The sequence below is a fragment of the Heptranchias perlo genome, chromosome 24 (assembly GCF_035084215.1).
Source record: "Heptranchias perlo isolate sHepPer1 chromosome 24, sHepPer1.hap1, whole genome shotgun sequence".
NCBI lineage: Eukaryota > Metazoa > Chordata > Chondrichthyes > Hexanchiformes > Hexanchidae > Heptranchias > Heptranchias perlo.
The window spans coordinates 3,218,181-3,242,744 of NC_090348.1; the positions used below are offsets into that span (position 1 = coordinate 3,218,181).

Below are 24,564 nucleotides of genomic sequence, written 5' to 3' on the forward strand. Positions count from 1 at the left end.
TATGGAATACTTTCCTTTATTAGCCGAGGCATAGAATATAAGAGCAGGGAGGTTATGCTTTCAGTATCCTCCCATTTATTCCCTGGCCTTGTTTGCCCTCCCCAAATGCATTACCCCACATTTCTCTGGATTGAATTCCATTTGCCACTTTTCTGCCTACTTGACAGTCCATTGATATCTTCCTGGAGTCTACAGCGTTCCTCCTCACTATCAATCACATGGCCAATTTTTGTATCATCTGCAAACTTCTTAATCATGCCCCCTACATTTATAAGTCCAAATCATTAATATGCTAGAAGTGTATAAAACACTGACTAGGCCACAGCTTGAGTACTGTGTACCGTTCTGGTCACCATATTAGAGGAAGGATGTAATTGCACTAGAGAGGGTACAGAGGAGATTTACGAGGATGTTGCCAGGATTGGAGAATTTTAGCTATGAGGAAAGATTGGATAGGCTAGGATTGTTCTCTTTGGAACAGAGGCTGAGGGGTGATTTAATTGAGGTGTACAAAATTATGAGGGGCCTAGATAGTGGATAGGAAGGACCTATTTCCCTTAGCAGAGAGGTCACTAACCAGGTTTAAAGTGATTGGTGGAAGGATTAGAAGGGAGCTGAGGAAAAATCTTTTCACCCAGAGGGTGGTGGGGGTCTGGAACTCACTGCCTGAGAGGGTGGTAGAGGCAGAAACCCTCAACTCATTTAAAAAGTACCTGGATGTGCACCTGAAGTGTTTTGATCTAAAAGGCTATGGACCAAATGCTGTAAAGTGGGATTAGGCTGGGTGGCTCATTTTTGGCCGGCGCATACACGATGGGTCAAATGACCTCCTTCTGTGCCGTGAGTTTCCTATTATTCTATGATATTAGAAAATCACATCCTTATCAGAAATGTAAACATTTTTTTAAAAAACTCCAGGTCATTTTTACCAAACTACTTACAAGTCCAAAAAATATGAGGGCATGTTTTCCTTTGCCTTGTGCCTGGGCATTGCCATTCTCTGGTACAGGCTAGAGGAAAAAGACATGGAGACCTGCTAAGTCAGATCTGCACCCCATCTCCACTTCTCCAGGATTTCCGAAGCTTCCCAGCAAACCCAAGTGGGGCTGCAGCTGAAGTCGGTGCAAGCCCAGCGGACATATTTTAATGAGGCAGGTGGGGGTATTCCTGGCCTATTGGGTCATTTCCTGGATTTTCACTCATTTGGCACCTCAGGGGAGAGGTACCTGAAAAAGCATGGTCCAAGGGCCTGTGCCTGGACCCCCACAAGGTCTACAGGGGTCCCAGGGTAAGCTGAAGGTCGCATAGGCAAGTGGGCACTCCCAACTGAGTCGCCCCCCCAAGATGATCAGAAACAATCCTGGTCTTCCTGCTGCCCTCCGGAGAGGTAGGCCTGCAGCGGATATTCCATGACATGCACTTGGAGTATCCCGGGGCTATAAAAATGGCCCGGGAGAAAAACAACAGGGGCAACCACAATGTGCTTCAGCTCTTATAAAGGGTGAAAACATAAGAACATAAGAAATAGGAGCAGGAGTAGGCCACACGGCCCCTCGAGCCTGCTCTGCCATTCAATGAGATCATGGCTGATCTTCGACTTAAACTCCATTTTCCCGCCCTATCCCCATATTCCTTGATTCCCTTAGAGTCCAAAAATCTATCCATCTCAGTCTTAAATATATTCATGACTCAGCATCCACAGCCTTCTGGGGTAGAGAATTCCAAAAATTCACAACCCTGGGTGAAGAAATTTCTCCTCATCTCAGTTTTGAATGGCCGCCCCCTTATCCTGCGACTATGCCCCCTAGTTCTAGACTCTCCAGCCAGGGGAAACAATCTCTCAGAATCTACCCTGTCAAGCCTCTCAGAATCTTATATGTTTCAATAAGATCACGTCTCATTCTTCTAAACTCCAGAGAGTATAGGCCCATTCTACTCAACCTTTCTTCACAGGACAACCCTCTCATCCCAGGAATTAATCTGGTGAACCTTTGTTGCACCACCTCCAAGGCAAGTATATCCTTCCTTAGATAAGGAGACCAAAACTGTACGCAGTATTCCAGGTGAGGTCTCACTAAAGCCCTGCACATCTGTAGTAAGACTTCCTTATTCTTGTACTCCAACTCCCTTGCAATAAAGGCCATTTGCTTTTCTAATTGCTTGCTGTATCTGCATGCTATTTTTTGTGTTTCTTGTATAAGGACACCCAAGTCACTCTGAACACCAACATTTAATAGTTTCTCACCATTTAAAAAATATTCTGTTTTTCTATTCTTCTTACTAAAGTGAATAACCTTACATTTCCCCACATTATATTCCATCTGCCACCTTCTTGCCCACTCACTTAATCTGTCTATATCCCTTTACAGACTCCTTGGGCTCGATTTTCTGACATTCCACACGGTGGGTTCGTGGCGGGGGGGTTCCCGGGGCGGGTCCGGAGCCCAGCTCCAACCCGCCCACTTCCAGGTTCCCCAGTGACGCGCTTAGATGCGCACGCAGCCCCCGCATGCGGAACCCCCGCCGGCAATTAAAGCCGGCGGGATCCCACTTAAACCAATTAATTAGATAGTTCAGGTCGTCTGCAGACCTGATTGACATGATATTTTAGGAGAGGTGGGGTTTTCAACTCAACCGAGATTGTTTCCCGTACTGGGGGAAACATTCCCAGTTGAAATGGACATGTTGCAGCCACCAGCCTGTGGCAGCTGCAAAGGTCCATTTGACAGGTGGTGGTGGGGCAGGGGGAGGGAGACCCTCACTCATTGCAGGAGGCGACTCTGTCACTTTGGACAAAGTTTGGCCTCCACCACCCTCCTCCTAACAATAAAATTCACCAACTTGCAACCTCAACCCCGGATGTGCAGACACATTTACCTACCTTGCGGACCCCCTCAAACATACATCTTCCGGATTGGGGCCGCCATAGCTGCAGTCATGACCTCCTTGGAGGACGAACAGCATCACCAGCCTCGCCGTCCACCTCTGACACGTGGAGCTCCACAACACAATGCTGTGATACATCCACCTGCACAGAAGGAGGGAGGCCAACCGCAGAGAGAAATGCGTCGCAGAGGGCACTACCCTTGCCACAGGGTCCACAGACCGAGGCTCAGCTTCCTGGGCCGCTCTGAGGAGCAGTGCATACAGAGGCTCAAAGTCACTCGACATGTAGTCGTAGACATGTGCAGCCTCCTTCATGCTGAGCTGCTCCCAGCTGGCCTGAGCACCATCTTCTTACCTGTCGCTGTCAAAGTCACCACTGCCCTCAACAACTTCTCCTCCGCATCCTTCCAGGGTGCCACCGGGGACATCGCCAATGTCTCTCAGACGTCTGCCCAAAAGAGCCCTGCAAATACACCTACACCCACTCTGCAGTGACACAATGGGTGGCATCAGTTGTGGGTCTTCATAGTGATCCTCAGGAAAGGGCATTATTGCACAAACCAGACAAGATTTGCAAAGACGTGGCAGTAGTGGTGACATGTAATGTGAGTTGATCAGAAATCAAATATAAAGTAAAAATCATGACAAACCCTCAAACACCCTTGTACATCCCCTTCATGCTCACAACATGTTTGCCTTACGCTTCCTACTGCACATATGTGATGCATGCCCTGTGGCTGCAGCACAGGTAGTGGCAGGTTGGGTGAGGCTGACCTTGAAAGAGATGCATCAGAGGGTGAGTATGAGATAGAGCCATGGGATTGTATGAGGATTGGGTTGAGTGGTAGTGGTGGGATGAGTACTGGCGAGGTGAGTAAGTGCAGGTAAGACAAGGATGAGCTTTGAGTGGGTGTGAGGAGTGATGTGATAGAGTAGTGTTGGCAGTGTAGAAGGAGATGTGCGGTGGGGGCGGTGATGTGGCAGACGGAGTGTAGGGGAATGAGTAAGTGTACTCACTTTGGCTGACCTACTTAGGTCCTGCACTGTATGCAGGTGCGTGTTATGTTGGTGGTGCTGGTAACCTCCTCTGCCACCTCGAGCCAGGCCTCTGTGGTGGCGGAGGCAGGCCACTTCCTCCCATCTGCCAGGCAGAAGATTTCTGTCCTCCCCTTCCTCCTCACCCCATCTATTAATTGTAAACAATTTTACAACACCAAGTTATAGTCCAGCAATTTTATTTTAAATTCACAAGCTTTCGGAGGCTTCCTCCTTCCTCAGGTCTATTAAGACCTGGAGTGAGGCATCATTAAACCTGGGAGCAGCTTTTCCCCTGGGCTGCTCCATGCTGTAATTTTGCCTTTTTTCTGCAGCATCAGTCAGTGGAGGACTGCCCCTTTAAATAGGGCTCCTCCAGCTGACAGCCTATGATGCGGCTGCACAGTCCACCCGCTGCGCAGCTTTCCAGCGTGAAATCCGGAAGCCAAGGTAAGTGCCTTCAATTAGGCTGCGATCGTGTGCGGAGCACCCCGAATTCACTGGGTGCGTTACCCACGCGCCCAGTCAACCCTCCGCTGCCAACCCGCCTCCCTCCTAAAATCGAGCCCTCTGTGTCCTCCTCACAGCTTACTTTCCCACCTAGCTCGTATCGTCAGCAAACTAGGATACGTTACACTCGGTCCCTTCATCTGAGTCATTAATATAGATTGTAAATAGCTGAGACCCAAGCACCGATCCTTGCGGCACCCCACTAGTTACAGCCTGCCAACCTGAGAATGACCCGTTTATCCCTACTCTCTGTTTTCTGTCCTTTAACCAATCCTCTATCCATGCTAATATATTACCCCCAACCCCATGAGCCCTTACCTTGTCTCACAACCTTTTATGTGGCACCTTATCAAATGCCTTTTGAAAATCCAAATATACTACATCCACTGGTTCCCCTTTATCTACCCTGCTAGTTACATCCTCAAAAAACTCTAATAAATTTGTCAAACACAATTTCCCTTTCATAAAACCATGTTGACTCTGCCTAATCATATTATGATTTTCTAAGTGCCCTGTAACCACTTCCTTAACAATGGATTCCAGCATTTTCCCGATGACCAAAGTCAGGCTAACTGGCCTGTAGTTCCCTACTTTCTCTATCCCTCCTTTCTTGAATAGCAGGGTAACATTTGCTACCTTCCAGTCCACTGGGTCCATTACAGAACCTAGAGAATTTTGGAAGATCATAACCAATGCAACCATTATCTCTGCAGCCACATCTTTTAGAACCTTAGGATGTAGGCCATCAGGTCCAGGGGATTTGTCAGCTTTTAGTCACATTAGTTTGTCCAGTACTTTTTCTCTAGTGATATTAATTGTTTTAAGTTCCTCCCTCTCATTTACCCCTTAGTTCCCCACTATTTTTGGTATGCTTTTTATGTCTTCGACTGTGAAGACAGATACAAAATATTTGTTTACGTATAATTTCTCCTATCTCAGCCTCCAAGAGACCAACGTTTACTTTTGCTACTCTCTTCCTTTTTACATACTTGTAGAAACTCTTACTATCCGTTTTTATATTTCTTGAATCCATTTTTATATTTCTGTCCTTCATAAAATTAATCACAATTGCAGAAAAACTTGAACAATATAACAGTTATTACAATGTAAAGAAAACACAATACAGTGCAAAGTTGATATCAAAACTCAGTATCACACCTGAGAGGAGTAGCAGGCCTGCTAGAAAAAGTTCCATTATCACATCAAATACTTCGAATTCAGCAGGAAAAGGAGGCCTAGTCTGCAACACACGTCTATCACTTCTTGAAAAAGCCTCTAAAATAGCAAGGAACTGGGCTGCACTGCCATCAAACATGTCTACCAATAGATATTCTGTGGCATTGTGTGGCCAGGGTAACTGTAGGAAATTAAAGGAGAATATCAGTCAGGAAGAAAACAATAAGAATAATAGCACCAAAATAAATTGCTTTGCTTGTGATTTAGGTGGAATTAAAAAGTTAATTTTTTGGTAAATTATCAAGGCTGTGAGTGATCAATTTCCTATTTCAGGCACCCAGTGCATAAAGCATTCCTGGGTCAGATACAATACAGCCGCCTACAGAACTAAGCTCCTCCTACCCTGCTTTCACCTCAGCACCCCTTACTGCACCGACGTGACATTTCATTTCTCACTCCAGCAAACTTTGTGGCTTTTCTGCAGGATAGTATCAATTCAGTGCAAATTAGTGCTAAGTTTAGGACAGTTTTGTGGGTAGGCCTATACCCATTAGGAACTGGGTTGAGAGTGCCCAAACTCATTTCACTTAGGACTATACCACTCAACCTGTCAACTATCTAATCAGGGACATAGTTCACAAAGATCAGAGATAAAGGAGCAACATCAGAGACTCTTGTTATTAACCGTTTACAGTGGTGGGCAGAGTTCCCATCCTGCTGCTGTCCTATCAGCAAGGGAAGAATCCAGCTCCAAATGTGCAATGTAAAATAGGGAATTCCACAGCAACATCAGCTGGAATAAGTGGTAAAGATGGACATTGGTCTTAATATAAACAAACTGAGGTGGCTTGTTGTCCCACTATTCACATTTTAATAATTAAGTAGAGCTGACGGGATAGCACTTTTCATTCATTAAAAAATCATGCTGGATAGAGGACGGTGAACAGCATTTCATAGCTGTGTTCGAGTTTTCACAGACACAGCTCTGCCTTGCCCAACGTGAAAATAAACATCTCACAGCAGTAAGAAATTTAAGCAGAAACATTTTAGAAACCAATCACAACTTTACATTCAGCAAACAAACCATGGTTAACTAAAAACTTACATTTTGAGTTTCTTTGTAGTTAGTTTTCTGTTTTGGCCGCAAAATTCCTTTTGGTTTTCTTCTACTTTCAAGAACTGCTCTTTTAAAGATCATTACTGATACCTAAAGGAATCAGAACATTTTCGGTCCAAATGCACTGGTTAAGTGGAAGTGAATATTACATCTCATTAAATTGGAATCATTCTAGGTTCCTGGTACCTTGACAGTGGCCTCTCTAAAGGCATTTTCAACTTCAGGACCTTGAGGAGAGGAGCTTATGCTTTCCAGCTGGCTTAATTCACTGATCTTCATTAAAGCACGGCGAGCAAATGTCTATTTTAAAATAATAAAAACAACATTAACATGCTGAAGGTAAAAGAATATGTACAATCTTAGCTCACCATGATACGCAACACATATTAAAGTTAATCTTTATAGTCGACTTAACTTTATATTACTGAACTGCTCACAATATTGTCAGAGGCATATCATTACTCTTTTCATTTATTGATTTCAAAATTAAACTTAATAGTCTCCTTTAAGTTCTGGAATTCATTCATTCATGTACATTCGATAAAAATGAATGTCTAATTATCTAATTCTATAACAGAGCGCAGTTTAGCCACCCCATTAATGAAAGGATATCAGAGCCATGGAAAAGATGCACCATAGATTCACTAAGATGTTACCAGAGACAAGAGGATATAGTTATGATGATGACCTGAAAAATTCAGGCTGAATTCACTGGATGAGAGAAGGTTAAGTGCAGATTTAAACTCAGATTCTCAGTTTACATATTTTATTATGAAGCAGTCGCTGATTGCTTTCATCAAGTTGTTTGTACCTCAACCTCAAAATTATAGAGGAACCATAGAGGTTCACAGCACAGCCCATTGTCTCTGTGCTGCCTCTTTCCAACAGCACTCCAAAATTAATCCCACTATCATATGCTCAAATAACGCATTTCAATATCTCACAGATGAAGTGCACGGACAACGGAACAACTGGAAAGGAGAGGTTGAGGTACAAACAACTTGATGAAAGCAATCAGCGACAGCTTCTTAATAAAATATGTAAACAGAGAGCCTGAGCAGATGCTACATGAGATTTAGTCGTCCACGAGAACTGGTTAGCAGCCCAAAAGCAGGTATACATTTGGGTTTGTGACATTTGTACAATTCCATTTAGTATAATTAAGATAAAGGACAAAAGAAAGAACATGGTTCTGCAAGAATTTAGACAAGCAACCTTTGCAACTGTAAGAAGAGCTCCAGAAAAGATTATGCTGCCTGCATTTTCTGTTTTTTTCCAAAAAAAGATCAACTGGAAAGTGCAGCTAGAAAATTAATCAACAGAAGAAAAACGGTATGTTTTCAAGACCATTATCAGAAATGTGGAAGGGAACTATAGAGGTAATTTCCCTGCCGGCACAGAGCCTTGGCAGATACGAATGTAGGTCAGAGATGGTTTGTATTTTAGTATGTGTTGTACTGTATTGTTTGTTTGAAGTATGTATTATATGCAATGCGTGGCATATACAAAAAATTATGGGACCTTCACACCAAGAATACAATAGATAGATTTTTGCAATGACACTAATAAAATACTATACCTCTGCAAGTAGGCCAGACTCACAGTCGTAGTAACACTGACATACAGCAGTATAAAGAGTAGCTCTCCATCTTAGATAGCGAACTGTCAAAAGTGGGACAGATGATTCCATGCAGATGCAGGCCCACAATATATATTCAAAGGCCTAATCAAACAACAAAACATTGTCAGATTTATCAGATACTTAATACAACAATTAGTGGCAACCAGAAAATAATTGACTCCAATCAACTTATATTGTAGCATCTCCTTTACATGTTTATCTATATTCTCTATCTCACATCCACACACATTCAAGCAGTGGCTCTCACTCTCAGCATCTAATGAAATTTAGTTATGTACATATTAAGAAAAAAGCTAAAAAAAGGTGGATCCTTTAAAGTATACATGAGATGGAAATATTATTGAGCCTCAGAAAAAGGAAGAATTCTTCACAGCATTCTTTACAAAATGAAGGGTATAGATAAAGGACACATGGAAATCCACCAAAATATCTGCATGCCTTTCAGCTTCTGCTCCTGGCATTTGTTATTTCCATGATTCCCCTCTTTCTCCATGTATCTAAAACTCCCAGGAGTAAATTTTCACCTTCACTGCATGGGCAGTAGTCTAGCGCCTGTTCGTTTTTTCATTCCATTGATTTTAATGGAATGAAAATGAGGTGGGTTCTATAACAGGTGGACACTCCGTTCCGCCAGATTACCGCCCATGCAGTGAAGATGGAAATTTACCCCGTTTTATCCTCTCCATGACTCTGAAAGTTTCCACTCCAATCCTTCCCAAGATTTCTCTTCCTATGTCTCCAAGTTAATCTATAGCGTCTCCAAGATTATCCCTCCCAGTCACACTCTCCATCGCGCTGAGAACCCCTCTCCCAGTCTCTCATCTCCAAGATCTCAAGTCCCACCCCCCATTTTTGCTAAATCTATCATTTTTTTTCTGTATCTTTTAGATTCCTCCCACCCAAGTGTCAAAGATTCTTGATTTCCCTCCCCTTTGATGTCTCTTAGAACTTTCTCCCCACATAAAGGATGCTGTAGTTGGAGTTTGGCATGATTTACAGTTGACTTTTGGGTTCACTCTGAATGACCATCATTCTTGATATCTTCTCCTCTTTTCCTGCTCAGCTCAACCAAATCCAATTCCATGTGGGCCGGGCCCAAAGCAAACTTCACTTTATCTTCTCCTGAAACTCTGCTGCTGTCACCGCTTCTCCTGTACAGCTGATTTTACACAGACAGAGAAATACAGGCACAGGCATGGGCAGAGTAAGGGAACCACACAGGGGGAGAGAGGGCCTATATTCTATAGAGTTTAGAGGAATGAGAGGTGATCTCATTGAAACGTATAAAATTCTTAGAGGGCTTGACAGGGTAGATGCAAAGAGGCTGTTTCCCCGGCTGGAGAGTCTAGAACTAGAGGTCATAGTCTCAAGATAAGGGGTCGGCCATTTAGGACCGAGATGCGGAAAAATTTCTTCACTCAGAGGGTTGTGAATTTTTGGAATTCTCTACCCCGGAGGGCTGTGGATGCTCAGTCATTGACTATAATCAAGACTGAGATCAATAGATTTTTGGACTCTAGGGGAATCAAGGGATAAGGGGATAGGGTGGGAAAGTGGAGTTGAGGTAGAAGATCAGCCATGTTTTTATTGAATGGCAGAGCAGGATCGAGGGACCATATAGCTTACTTCTGCTCCTAATTCTTATGTTCTTAGTTCGATCATTCGTCACAAAGGGAGAGAGATGGAGAAAGAACAGTTGATACACATCAGGGTAGAGAGAGAACCAAAGACAAATAAAGGGACAGAGAAAGACAGAATCATAGATACACATAGGAATAGAGAAAGTGAAAGAGAGAGAACAACAGACCTGTAGGGCAGAGGGAAACATACAGGTATAGAGAATCAAAAAGATACACACAGAAAGTGAGAGTGTTTTTTGTCATTTACTGTGAAGGATAAACCTGTTGTGGGAGCACACCACATGTGAAGTTGAGCTTACATAATATAAAAATAAAATCAATTTGCTCCAAAGCTTCAGGATTTTACTTCAGCAATATTCTGTATGTCTATCCCCGACTGACACAATCTGCTACTTTACCAGAACAGCCACTGCAGTGCGAACCATAGAAGAGCAAATTTAATATTCTTGTTGCTTTACCTTAGCATAAAGTGCTAAAACCATCAAATGTCTACAGATGGTGTAAATGTAAGTCGTACCTAAAATGACAAAGAAGCACATTAATGCATTTCTAACCAATAATTGAAAAGATAAATTTAAAAATGCAGGTACTTTGTTTTATTTTAAAACCACTTTAATATGTCTATCTAGAAAAGTCAGAAGAAACTATTGATTGACAAAAAAATGATTATTTTGTCTTCTGTAAAATATAAATTACACTTTTAAGTGACTGTAAGGAAACATTATTTGGATTCTAAGATTATCGGCTATTTACATGAATAACAGAGGAAATCTTATAAAATTGTGCTCCCGACACATTAAAGGACTTTATAATTCTCCGAAGTTCTTAAACAGTACTTTTAAACCATTGATTTGAACACTATGGAGACAGACACTCAGTGTCAGTAATTACAGAGCTGGGATCACAACAAAGCAGCCACTTTCAAAAGCAGAGTTGGAATGGTCCCGAGGGCAATGGCAGCAACGGGACAGAGTAGGTCTCAAAATGCACAAAGGGGGAAAATGGCAGTGTTGGAGCTCCAGAAAACCTGTAAAAATGGTAAAGATTTAAAAACTTAAATTTAAAAACAAACTTTAAAAGGAAAATTATTCTTCACCTGCTACTTACTTACCGCTATCAAAATGGCTAACACACTGGAAGCTGAAAAAACTTTAAAAACTGCTCTACTGTGACAACTAGTGGTCAAAGCCTGCAATAGCATGCAAACTCAAAGCAATTCTTAAAAGTATTCTAGCATCACAGACCGTCACAATAATGGAAAAATCCTATTAAAATGTGACAGGGCAGGTTTCACCAGATGTGACAGAGGTGTGGACACAATTAACATTGAAATGGCCATAAGGAATGCTTACTGGCGACAGAACATACCTACGTTTTCCTCCCTATCTCTGTAACCTCCTCCAGCCCTACAACCCTCCGAGATCTCTGCGCTCCGCCAATTTTTGCCCCTTGCGCATCCCTGATTTTAATCGCTCCACCAATGGCAGCCGTGCCTTCAGCTGCCTCGGTCCTAAGCTCTGGAATTCCCTCCCTCCTCCTTTAAGACGCTCCTTAAAACCTACCTCTTTGACCAAGCTTAAGGTCACCTGTTTTAATATCTCCTTATCTGGCTTGGTGTCAAATTTTGTTTGATAATCGCTCCTGTGAAGCACCTTGGGATGTTTTACTATATTAAAAGGTGCTATATAAATGCAAGTTGTTGTTGTTCTATATTGGCTGCTGAGTTTTCTGTGGATCCATCCACAGTATGGTACCCTGATACAGGGAGCTGGCTGGAGGAAGGTTGCTAGTTGTGCAAATTAGCAACCAATCTGCTCTGTTAACTGTGCCTAGTCAAATTATATAATTGTATATAACCACGTCACGTCAATGTGTATCAGTCATGGGAGCTAATGAGTAGTGGTTCCCAACAACAGATGAATCTGCGCCCCAGCCTGGTATCCCTATACCAGCATTGGAGCAAAGCCCCATCAATCGGACAATGAGCAATCAACTTGGCCACATGCTTATTGCAGAACCATATAGCACAGAAGGAGGCCATTCAGCCCATCATGACTATGCCAGCTATTTGAAAGAGCTACTGAATTAGTCCTACTTCCCTGCTCTTTTGCCATAGCCCTGTAAATTTTTCCTCTTCAAGTATTTATTCAATTCCCTTTTGAAAGTTACTATTGAATCTGCTTCCAGCTCCCTGTATTAGGGTACCATACTGTGGAGGATTTCCCAAATGATGGATCCACAGAAAACTCAGCTGCCAATATATAACAACAACTTGCATTTATATTGAATCTGCTTTCAGGCAGTGCATTACAGATCATAACAAGCTGCATAAGAAAAATTCTCATTTCCTCCCTGGTTCTTTTGCCAATTATCTTAAATCTGCGTCTTCTGGTTACCGACCCTCCTGCCAGTTGAAACTGTTTCTCCCTATCTACTCTATTAAAACCCATCATCTTGAACAGCATTTAAATCTCCATTTAACCATCTCTGTTCGACAGAGAACAATCCCAGCTTCTCTAGTCTCCCCACATAACTGAATTCCCTCATCCCTGGTGCCGTTCTAGTAAATCTCCTCTGCACCCTCTCCAAGGCCTTGACATCCTTCCTAAAGTCCAGGTCATATATATATATATATATATATATATATATATATATATACACACACACACACACACACACACACACACACACACTAATATATATATATATATATATATATATGTCGGAGGCCTAGTCATTAGATGTACTCAAGAAGGAGATAGATATATTTCTTAATGTTAAAGGGATCAAGGGATATGGGGAAAAAGCGGGAACAGGGTACTGAGTTAGAAGATCAGCTATGATAATTTTGAATGGCGAAGCAGGCCCGAAGGGCCGAATGGCCTACTCTTGCTCCTATTTTCTATGTAAAAGAACAGTGGTCCTAATACTGACCCCCGGGAACACCACTGTATGCTTCCACCCAGTCAGAAAAACAAACGTTCACCACTACTCTCTGCTTTCTGTCTCTTAGCCAATTTCGTATCCATGCTGCCACTGCCCATTAATCCCATGGGCTTCAATTTTGCTAACAAGTCTATTGTGTGGCACTTTACCAAACCCCTTTTCAAAGTCCATATGCACATTAACTGCACTGTCTTCATCAACCCTCCATTATTTCATCAAAGAACTCAATCAACTTTGTCAGACATGATTTGCCTTTAACAAATCCATGTTGACTGTCATTTATTAACCCATGTTCTTCCAAGTGACAATTAATTTTATCCAGATTATGGTCTCCAGAAATTTCCCTACCACCTATGTTAGGCTGACCAGCCAGTAGTTACTGGGTTTATCCCTCTGCCCTTTTTAAAAAAAAACAGGATGTAACATTTGCAAGAAGAATTGAAAGATTGTGGCCAAAGTCTATGCAATTTCCATCCTTACTTCCCTCAACAACCTAGGATGCATCCCATCCAGACTGGGTGACCTTTCTACTTTAAGCGCTGCCAACCTTTTAAGTACCTCCACTTTAACTATTTTTATCCTATCCAATTTCTGTACTCCCTCCTCCTTTACTGTGACATTGGCAACATCCTCTTCTTTTGTGAAGACAGATACAAAGTACTCATTTAGTACCTCAGCTACACCCTTTCCCCACAAGATTTCCTTTTTCATCCCACCCTTCCTTTGACTATCCTTTTAGTCTTGATAGGTTTATAAAATACTTTAGTGTTCCCTTTTATGTTACCCATTAATCTTTTCTCACACACTCTCTTTGCCCCTCTTATTTTCTCTTTCAGTTCTCCACTGCAATTTCTGTATTCTGCTTGAATCAGTAGCCAAGGAGATTACTCAACCCATCATGCACAGAACAATCAAGAGCTATTGGCCAATATGACTGCTCAAAAGAGGCACACCAATTAATTTTTTTATTATGATAGACATGCGGGCCAAACATCTGAACATGTGTTGCCAAGAGAGAGCCTCAGCTCTATGCTGTGCATCTTGGAAATTGTGGGCAGCATGCTTGTGATTTCCCAATATGTGTGGCTGATGAGCGAGATTCCCTGCCAACCCCACAAACTCAGAAAACCAGCCCCATAGATAATTCAGCTAAATACAAGAAAAAAAATCATACTTGACTTGTAACTGTGGTATCTGGACATTGTAACTCAGAAAAATAATTTCTGACTTCTGAATAATTAAACGTGAACAGGCAATAAATCTGTTTTAATGGTATAAATTTGATATAAGTTCTGAAAGTCAAGAAGAACAATACAATACCATTGAAAATAAGCCAGCAAAGATGTTCTTTGGGCAAGGTCACTTGCATAATAAGTCGAAGGAATTTAAGAATGCTCGTGCACTTCCTCTGGGACTCCAGGTTCAGCAATTTTGGATCAGCTTCTTTCACCATTTGGTAACTGCAAATACTGTTCATTTGCAACGCATGAAGCTACAGAGCAGCAAATAGAATAAGTTATAATTAATTTCTGAGAAGGCTACATATAATGGAATAATTCACTTAAAGGAATACCGTCAATTCAACTTTCATTCTCCTTGTGTTCCTGAATATAATAAAAAATACTCGTCTTGTAATGCTGAATTATAAAATGCGTGTATTTAAAAATCTCAAGTGGTAGCAAATAACGTGCCCAGTTTCAGTATGCATTTGAGTTGCCATAAGAGCTTATTCAGATAATATCTGTAATTATCTGATTTATTTAATGCTGCTTATCCAGTAATTGCTCGATTTATTAAATGTTGCTGTTATATGGATCTTTAGGAGAGGCAGCAGCCATTTTGTCATCTGCCTACTGGTTCCAAATCCACTTGTACAAGTAGCCTACTTCTTGAAGCAGATATTAAATTCATCTTCAAATGTCATCAGATCTAATATCTGACTGCCACAATAAGTAGGATATTTGTGAGGTCTTCAATTACATTATGTAATTATTTCTAGAGCAGTAACCTCTATCAATAAACCACTGTCTTCAAGAAAAATTGTTAGATAATCCTTTTGCTAATTGGGGAAAAGAAAGCAAAAGAACCACGCCTCATTTTTGTCATGATACCATCTTATACAAGTGGCACAATGGTTTATTTCTATATGACATATAATTGAATCACGTGCTTGTTTAAAAAAAAAGGTACATCAAACTCTTTCTCCTAAAGATGTGCCCCCATAACAGTATGAATACTGCTCCTGACTGGCAGCAACATGTTGTATAAAAGCACAAAAATTACAGAAATTCACTTCCATACATTAGCAGGTTTATAATGAGGATATATAAACTGGTCAATTTAGGCTTGTGGCAACTTGCAACAGCAGCATAGGATGCTATGAAAAATCTACTCAATCTTGCTGATCTTAGTTCATCTATTTTTTTAAAAATCACAAAGGTCACATTGCCTGAATAAACTATAGTCTTAATTTCAAAATTATTTTTTTGCTCAAAAAAGTAAATTATCCAGTAGTTTCAGTTAAACAATTTTAATGAAACAGCATACCAAAACACTAACTGAACACTAAAAAACATCAAAGCAACTACTGAAATACACATGAATGAACACTGTACAAGCTGCACAACATAAAGTTCAGTCATTTTGCAAAATACTTGGTGTATATGGTTTGTTGCCTGATCACACAAAATTGTCAATTCTATTTGGCCCAAAGAAAAGTCCCATCGGGACATCTGGCTAGTTGTCAGCCTCCGCAATCACACGCCATGGCTATGGTGGGAGCTAGCTCCTCCATCTCCATCTGCTCAAAAGGACCCACTCACTTAGGCTATTTCTCCATTTCTCCTCCTACCAGCAACATCACCCTCCCATACAGCATCAACATGTGTCAGTCAACAATCCAGATATCAGGACTTCCTTATTTGCACCAACAATGGGTTTAAAACTCATGTCTACTGGTAGTCACTACAGAGAATTCATGTGCTCAAAGAGATTAGCTGCTTCAGAATCAACCATTGGTGCCTGTGTGCATGTCAAGTGCAGCTGCTTCTTCTGTTGCTGGAATTAATTCACAGCGCTGAAAGCAGCTGATAGTGGATTCTGCCTTCAGCTCATCCCATGAAGAATGGATCATATGGATTGCCTGCAGAAGATCCAACATAAATAACACGCCAGCGCTCCTCAAAGAAGAGGACCAGTCACTCACACCTTTTTGTTGTTTCTATAGGTTACAGGCAGAGTAACGGCACCACAAAAACATAGTCAGGTTTGGAATTCCCAATCATCCGCAGCTTTCTGTTTTCCTCGGTCATGATAGTGCAAACCATGACAGTAATTCGCTGGTTGGCTTTTTCCGCACCTGAGCATTTTTCGTTGATGAACTTGTAAAAACAAGCAGTTTCATCAGCACTAAAGGGCTTGTTCTATTGGTTGAAATAATTCTGTTGGCCTTCAGCAGTGATCCGCTCCTTATTTTTCAGGTAGGTGAAGAGGGAGGTTAAAGTTTTATGCCACAACTTTCTTCTTTTCCCCTAGAGTGCTTCTAAAGGTATTTGATGGCCTTGTATTTTTTCCTCATTGGTAAGGGTCCTCTCATTCTGAAACTGCTATCAAACTGCATCCTGTCTCCACTCAATGATGCACTGCACTCGGGTGAGGGAGGGTGCCTAATGATAGAGACCTCAAGCTGATCACGCGGTGGAATTTGAATTAAGCAGTAAATTTCACTGGTCAGGACCCATTTGCGCTGGGATGTCAAATTCAAATTAAGAGGTTTGAGTTAAACAACAAATTTTCAATACATTTCCAATAGGAGGCATTTTTTGCACAATTTCAATTCAAACAAAATAAGGACAAGGTTTTAAAAGCTGCCAGAGAAAAAGAAGAGATTCTCTCTGTGACAACATTCTCACCGCACCTCCCTCATCAGAATTCCTAGCTTGATTTCTCTCATTTGTGCACAGCCTCCACACAATATCACTGTTCTATTTTAAGCATGATAATGGCATTGTTCAGTTGTGAGGATTCAAATTTAATGTTAATTCAAATTAAATGTAAGGGACCCACATTTGTCTTCACTAATCTTTTTCTATTTACATACTTGTAGAAGCTTTTACAATCCACTTTTATGTTTCTTGCAAGTTTACTCTCATACTCTATTTCTCCCCTCTTAATCAATCTCTTGGTTCTTTTTTGCTGAATTCTAAACTGCTCCCAATCCTCAGGCTTGCTACTTTTGCTGGCAACTTTATATGACTCCTCTTTGGATCTAATACTATCCTTAATTTCTTTTGTTAGCCATGGTAGGGCCACTTTTCCTTTTATGTTTTTGTGCCAGAATGGAATGTATAATTGTTGCAATTCATGCATTCGTTCCTTAAATGTTAGCCATTGCCTATCCACCGTCATGTCTTTTAATGAAGCTTCCCAATCTATCATAGCCAACTCACTCCTCATACCTTCTTAGTTTCCTTTGTTTAGATTTAGGACCCTAGTTTCGGATTGGACTACTTCATTAATGTTAATTACATGTGAATAATAAATAACTGCTTATGGAACAATTAATTACTGTTTACTTAAGTTTAGAAAAACAGCAACATACTTTCTTAATGGTAAAAAGTTAAAAACAGTGGATGTCCAAAGGGACTTAGGGGTTCAGGTACATAGATCACTGAAGTGTCATGAACAGGTGCAGAAAATAATCAATAAGGCTAATATAATGCTGGCCTTTATATCTAGAGGACTAGAGTACAAGGGGGCAGAAGTTATGCTGCAGCTATACAAAACCCTGGTTAGACCGCACCTGGAGTACTGTGAGCAGTTCTGGGCACCGCACCTTCGGAAGGACATATTGGCCTTGGAGGGAGTGCAGCGTAGGTTTACTAGAATGATACCCGGACTTCAAGGGTTAAGTTACGAGGAGAGATTACACAAATTGGGGTTGTATTCTCTAGAGTTTCGAAGGTTAAGGGGTGATCTGATCGAAGTTTATAAGATATTAAGGGGAACAGATAGGGTGGATAGAGAGAAACTATTTCCGCTGGTTGGGGATTTTAGGAGTAGGGGGCACAGTCTAAAAATTAGAGCCAGACCTTTCAGGAGCAAGATTAGAAAACATTTCGACACACAAAGGGTGGTAGAAGTTTGGAACTCTCTTCTGCAAACGGCAATTGATACTAGCTCAATTGCTAATTTTAAATCTGAGATAGATAGCTTTTTGACAACCACAGGTATTAAGGGATATGGGCCAAAGGCAGGTACATGGAGTTAGATCACAGATCAGCCTTGATCTTATCAAATGGCGGAGCAGGCACGAAGAGCTGAATGGCCTACTCCTGTTCCTATGTTCCTAATTGCAATGCTTCTATACTTTCTTTGGTTGTATTTAGTTTGTGACGTTACACAGGAAATTTTCAAAGTGGTACAGGAACATTTTGATAGAATACCAGTAAAAAAAGCATTGCATCAGGCAAGTGCCCTTCACTGTCCCACTAGTCACAGCTTCAGCTGAAGGAACAATGAAGTGAGTGCTTCAGGATCAAAAAAGCACCTCATCAGTTCAGAACAATGGATCTAAAACAAAAAAGAAAAAAATGCTGGAAAGATAAGGACAATGAAACAAATTATCAAAAGGTAAGTCTCAGACATTCAGTAATAACATAAATATATAAATAATATATTCTGCATTTCCCATCATGAAAAGATCAGACAGATTTATGCACATACCGTTAAACTAGCATTCTCCGCTTCAAATCCTCTTAATAAGAAGATGGTCTTGAACTTAATTACGTCTGTGATGTCATCAATGTTGAAAGAACCGAACTGTTGCAGATATCGTCCATAACACTGCCATGAGGCCAGCTTATACAGCTGAGGGTGAATGCCATCATTCATTAGAATACCACAATACCAAACCTCACATGTCAAAATTCTTATCAGAAGCATTTATTTTACTTGGTGTGAGAAGAACTAAATATAACGCTGATCACTACATGTTTCAGTAAAACTTCTAATTTGCTGAGCTATGACTCTACCATTACTGATGGTTATCATGGGCATTGTGACCAATTGGAAAAATACCACATTGTATTGATCCTCCAGCACATTGCACCAGCTGGTTTGGGCTGTGCTCCCATTCTTTAATATGCTGGTTTTGCCTGTACCACCATGAGGTGCAAAGTAGTGGCTATGTAAGCCACCAGAGGAAGGAGGAAAATTAAAAGGTCAGACATGGCAGGCTACTCTTGTGCACCTCCTAACTGCAAGAAAATAAAAGACTATTAACAGGACAGCAATCCCATAGGCTTAGAAGCAGATCAAGGACCTAAATTTTCTACCCTGAACTGTACATGACCAGGGGAGCAAAAGTAAAAATAAACATTCATCAAATTTTGTAAATGGCAAGCCAAGTTATCTTACTGGTGGCAGAAACTGCAAACATCCCACAGGGATCTTGAAAGCAAGATCAAGGAATGTTTGCATTCTTTTTGGAAAGTACCAATCTAACGATGTACAGGAAAATCTATAGTACTCTCTGCACTGAGAATAGTCATTCAAACCCTGCAGAATTTATATGGATTGTAACCCTAAGTTTATTAATAGTGAAAATAATTCCAAAAAGGCTTTCTATTCCTTAGTTCACTGTTTCCTACGTTACAACAGTGACGACACTTCAAAAGTACTTCATTGGTTGTAAAGCGCTTTTGGAAGTCCCAAGATCATGAAAGGCGCTATGGAAATGTGAGTCTTTCTTCTTTCTATCTGTCCCAGGGAACTGTGCACAATAGGAGCTTGTTGACCATTTGCAGCATTTCTCAACAAGCAGGCACATGGTGAAAACAAATTTATAGTCATCATAAGTAGCCCCTGTGGGTTTTGAAGTGTAAAAATATGAAGAGATTAACTTGATCAGGTATGTGAGGATGCTGCTAATGTCACAGTAAAGAAGAAGGGAGTAGAGAAATTGGAAAGCATAGGATAGAAATAGATAAAGAGGAGGTACTTAAACAGCTGGCAAAGTAGAAAAGTTACCTGGTCCAGATGGGATGCATCCTAGGTAGCTGAGGAAAGTAAGGGTGGAAATAGCAAAGGCTCTGGCCACAATCTTCCAGTCCTCGTTGGATATGGCTGCAGTGCCAGAGGACTGGAGGGTTGCAAACGTTACACCCCTATTCAAAAAAGGGAAGAGAGAGATAAACCAGATAACTACAGGCCAGTCAGCTAAATGTCAGTAGTGGGGAATCATCTAGAGACCAAAATTCAGGACAAAATTAATTGTCACTTGGAAGCAAGAAAAGTTAATAAATGACAGCCAACATGAATTTGTTAATGGCAAATCATGTCTGACCAACTTGATTGCGTTCTCCATTTAAATAAGGGAAAGGGTTGATGAGGGTAGTGCAGTTCATGTTGTGTATATGGACTTTGAAAAGGGGTTTGACAAAGTGCCACATAATAGACTTGTCAGCAAAATTGAAGCCCATGGGGATTAAAGGGGCAACGGCAGCATGGAAGAGACAGAAAGCGGAGAGTAGTGGTGAACAGTTGTTTCTCAGACTAGAGGGAAATGTACAGTGGTGTCCCCCAGGGGTCGGTGTTGGGACCACTGCTCTTTTTGATATATATTAATGACCTGGACTTGGGTATCAAGGACATAATTTCAAAGTTTGCAGATGTCACGAAACTCAGAAATGTGGTAAACAGTAAGGAGGATAGCAACTTCAGGAGGATATAGACAGACTGGGCATTGACATAACATACGAAACATTATCTATTATGCAACTCAAAGAAGCTCTGAAATCTTTTATTCCATTAACACAGTGTTGTCCAATACATTAGCCACAGGCCAAGTGTGGCTAATTATGAATCCAGATGTGGCTAATTGCAATTCTGATTAGTAAATAAAAAATGAGTAATAGACACCATCATTGGACATGCGAGTATGAGTATTGAGATCACATGACGTATACATGTGCGATTGTTGGTAAAATGGTAAGACAAAAAGCAGAGTATGCAAGTGTTGTTTTGATCATCATGAGTGCTTTACTTCCTTGGTTACTGAATGGTGGTAGATGTTTGTTCAGTAAATATACACACGTGAAGTATGTTTACCTGTATTGTGTGAGCGTATGCAAGATATTTTCTACTAAAATGAGTGCATGCGACTAAAACGGTGTTGCCATGGCCACACCTGTGACTAATCAGCAATTTCTATTGGACAACACTGCATTAGGACATATAACCTTCCAGTTGTGAATCAGCCTGGCATTCATACTGACAGAATCCTACTGATGAATGAAGGAAATTATGCACTTACTCAGACTGCACCACCTCCCTGAAGCTAATATAATGATAACTCTGGCAGAAACTGAGTGAAAACATTAATGAAGCTACCCAAACACACAAAAGACAAATCTATAAGTAAGTTTCATTATATTATTGTGAAATTTGTACTTTTTATGTTTTTAATTATGTTAGAAAGCTTATTTTCAGCCGATTATCACGAGGCCAAGGGCAAAAAAAAACCAGAAGAAAAATGCTTCAAGAAGTGATTTGATTGATTCACTTTTTCCTTTCTTTTACTGGTAAGGTTCTCTTGGTGACATGCAGGATTGATTGTTTTCATAAGTCATTAATAGGGTTAGGTTTCTAACTGTTTTGCTTACCTTTGATTCATAAGCACTAAGTTCTGATTTGTAGCTGTTTTATGAATATGAAATTTGAGCTGATCAAGGGAGGAGAGAGAGGCAAAACTGAGGGACAGAGGAAAGCAGAAGAGACGGAAACACAAAAGTGGAGGAGAGAAATGCATAAAAGTAAAAGAGTCAGAGAAATGGAAGAGCCGAGAAAAACAGACGTGGCGAGAGATCATGAGAAATTTGGAAGCGGAAAGAGAGAGATAAAACAGAAATGAAGAAGGGAGAGGAGAATAAGAGAGGAAGAAGAGGGCATCTATTAGAAAAGTAAAGAATCTACATCTACATTTTATAGGGACTTATCACATCCTCAGGATGTCCCAAAGTACTTTACAACAAATTGATTACTTTTGAAGTATTGTAATGTAGGGAAATGCAGCAATCAATTTTCACACAGCAAGGTCCCATGAACAGCGAAAGAATGAATGACTGGCTAATCTGTTCCTGGTGGCATTTGTTGAGGGAGGAATATTGGCCAGGAAACCAGTAAAGCTCTCTGCTCCCTCTTCGAATAGTGCCATGGGATCTTTTACATCCACCTGAAGAGGCAGATAAGGCCTCAGTTTAATGTTTTATCTGAAAGACCACACTACTGCACTGAAATGTCAGGATTTGTATCCAAAACCTTCTGACACAGTGGACAGAGTGGAGCCAAACGGACACATATCTATCCGATATCGATAGGTATTCCTTCAACACAGTATTGTAGACATTTTCAGGAATAAAATTTTATTCCAAAGAATTAAAATATTTTATTATATTTTTGATTTTATTAGTAAGTTAATTCAGACAGATTTACCTTAATCTGTGCAAGAAAATCTCCGACCATCAGCAGTTTCTCTTGGTAATAATCAGCTGGCAACAGTTTCTCATATTTGTTCCAGATGTGAAATAAACTGTTGGCTCTAATAAATTGAAACAGAACAATGCTAATAAGTAATTTGTCTTAAGGGGAGAAACACAGACAATTGAGCACAGAGGTTGGAAAAGACAGAGAGTGAACCTCTAACAGAGTGAATTGCTAGCAGAGTGATGACATTCAACTGGGAATTTGGTGAGTGTGGGAATTAGGTGCAGAGGAAAGGAGGTGCAAAGTGATTTAAACCAAAGAACTACAGACTAAGACTGGGCGGAGCATAAAGGGAGCCGCACAAGGAATCAAAGCAAGGCAAGGAGGAGCGCCAAAGGTAAGTCAGAAAGTATTTTGTTCATTGGTTAGTATTTTTTTAGTGGTTAGTGTTCTGGTGTCAGATAAACAGTAAATTGCCTTAAAGCTAAACAAACAGTTTAAATAACTGTTAGCTAACATGGCAGGACAGCTGGGGCCTGTCTCATGCACATCCTGTGCCATGTGGGAACTCCAGGACACTTTGTGTGTCCTGGAAAACCACATGTGCAGGAAGTGCTGCCAACTGTACGAGCTCGAGCTCAGAATTTCTGAGCTTGAGGGGCGGCTGGCGTCACTACAGTGCACACGGGAAGCTGAGAGTTTCCTGGATAGCACATTTCAGGAGGTGGTCACCCCACAGCGACAGAGAATTCAGGCGGAGGAGTGGGTGATCACCAGACAGACTAGGAGGAACAGGCAGGCAGTGCAGGAGTCCCCTGGGAGTGTGGCACTCACAAACTGGTATTCCAGTGTTGAATACCAGTGAGGGTGTTGACACCTCAGGAGAGTGCAGTCAGGAGCAAATCCACAGCACCGTGGGAGACTCAGCTGCACAGGGGGGCAAAAGAAATGCAGCTGGTATAGGGGATTCAGTAGTCAGGGGGATAGACATACGTGAGTCCCACATGGTGTGTTGCCTCCCTGGTGCCCGGGAATCACTGGAGGATATCTCTGAGAGGGTGCAGAACATTTTGAGGGGGGAAGGGGAGCAGCCAGAAGTCATGGTCCATGTGGGAACCAGTGACATAGGAAGGAAATGGTTGATGTCCTGCAGTCAGAGTTTCAGGAGCTAGGAAAAAGATTAAAGAACAGGACGTCAAAAGGTAGTAATCTTCGGATTACTCCCAGTGCCACGTGTTAGTGAGTATAGGAATAGTAGGATAAGACAGGTTAATGCATGGCTGGAGCAGGGGTGCAGGAGGGAGGGCTTCAGATTCCTTGGGCATTGGGAACGGTTCTGGGGCAGGAGGGATCTGTTCAAGATGGACGGATTGCACCTCAACAGAGCTGGGATCAGTGTCCTCATGGGGAGGTTAACTAGTGCTGTGGGGAAGGGTTTAAACCAATTTGGCGGAGGATGGGCACGAGGATGAAACAGTAAAGAGGAGAAACAAGGTGAACAGAGGACTGGGAGGGATAACATAGGAACATAGGAACAGGAGTAGGCCATTCAGCCCCTCGTGCCTGCTCCGCCATTTGATAAGATCATGGCTGATCTGTGATCTAACTCCATATACCTGCCTTTGGCCCATATCCCTTAATACCTTTGGTTGCCAAAAAGCTATCTATCTCAGATTTAAAATTAGCAATTGAGCTAGTATCAATTGCCGTTTGCAGAAGAGAGTTCCAAACTTCTACCACCCTTTGTGTGTAGAAATGTTTTCTAATCTCGCTCCTGAAAGGACTGGCTCTAATTTTTAGACTGTGCCCCCTACTCCTAAAATCCCCAACCAGCGGAAATAGTTTCTCTCTATCCACCCTATCTGTTCCCCTTAATATCTTATAAACTTCGATCAGATCACCCCTTAACCTTCGAAACTCTAGAGAATACAACCCCAATTTGTGCAATCTCTCCTCGTAACTTAACCCTTGAAGTCCGGGTATCATTCTAGTAAACCTACGCTGCACTCCCTCCAAGGCCAATGTGTCCTTCCGAAAGTGCAGTGCCCAGAACTGCTCACAGTACTCCAGGTGCGGCCTAACCAGGGTTTTGTATAGCTGCAGCATAACTTCTGCCCCCTTGTACTCTA

At 41.5% G+C, this 24,564-nt stretch overlaps 1 protein-coding gene across 3 annotated transcripts in view; it reads right to left on the minus strand.

Annotated features, from left to right (window-relative positions):
- Window positions 1-24,564, minus strand: part of cfap54 (cilia and flagella associated protein 54) — a 443,819-nt gene that overhangs the window by 408,447 nt on the left and 10,808 nt on the right. For all 3 annotated transcript variants that reach the window (XM_068004603.1, XM_068004604.1, XM_068004605.1), the window contains exons 2-9: window positions 22,445-22,550; window positions 18,677-18,820; window positions 14,273-14,444; window positions 10,465-10,523; window positions 8,304-8,447; window positions 6,911-7,024; window positions 6,713-6,814; window positions 5,590-5,788 (exon numbers count right to left, since the gene is read on the minus strand). In XM_068004603.1, coding sequence (XP_067860704.1) covers window positions 5,590-5,788; window positions 6,713-6,814; window positions 6,911-7,024; window positions 8,304-8,447; window positions 10,465-10,523; window positions 14,273-14,444; window positions 18,677-18,820; window positions 22,445-22,550 — 1,040 coding nt within the window. The remainder of the gene's footprint in view (window positions 1-5,589; window positions 5,789-6,712; window positions 6,815-6,910; window positions 7,025-8,303; window positions 8,448-10,464; window positions 10,524-14,272; window positions 14,445-18,676; window positions 18,821-22,444; window positions 22,551-24,564) is intronic.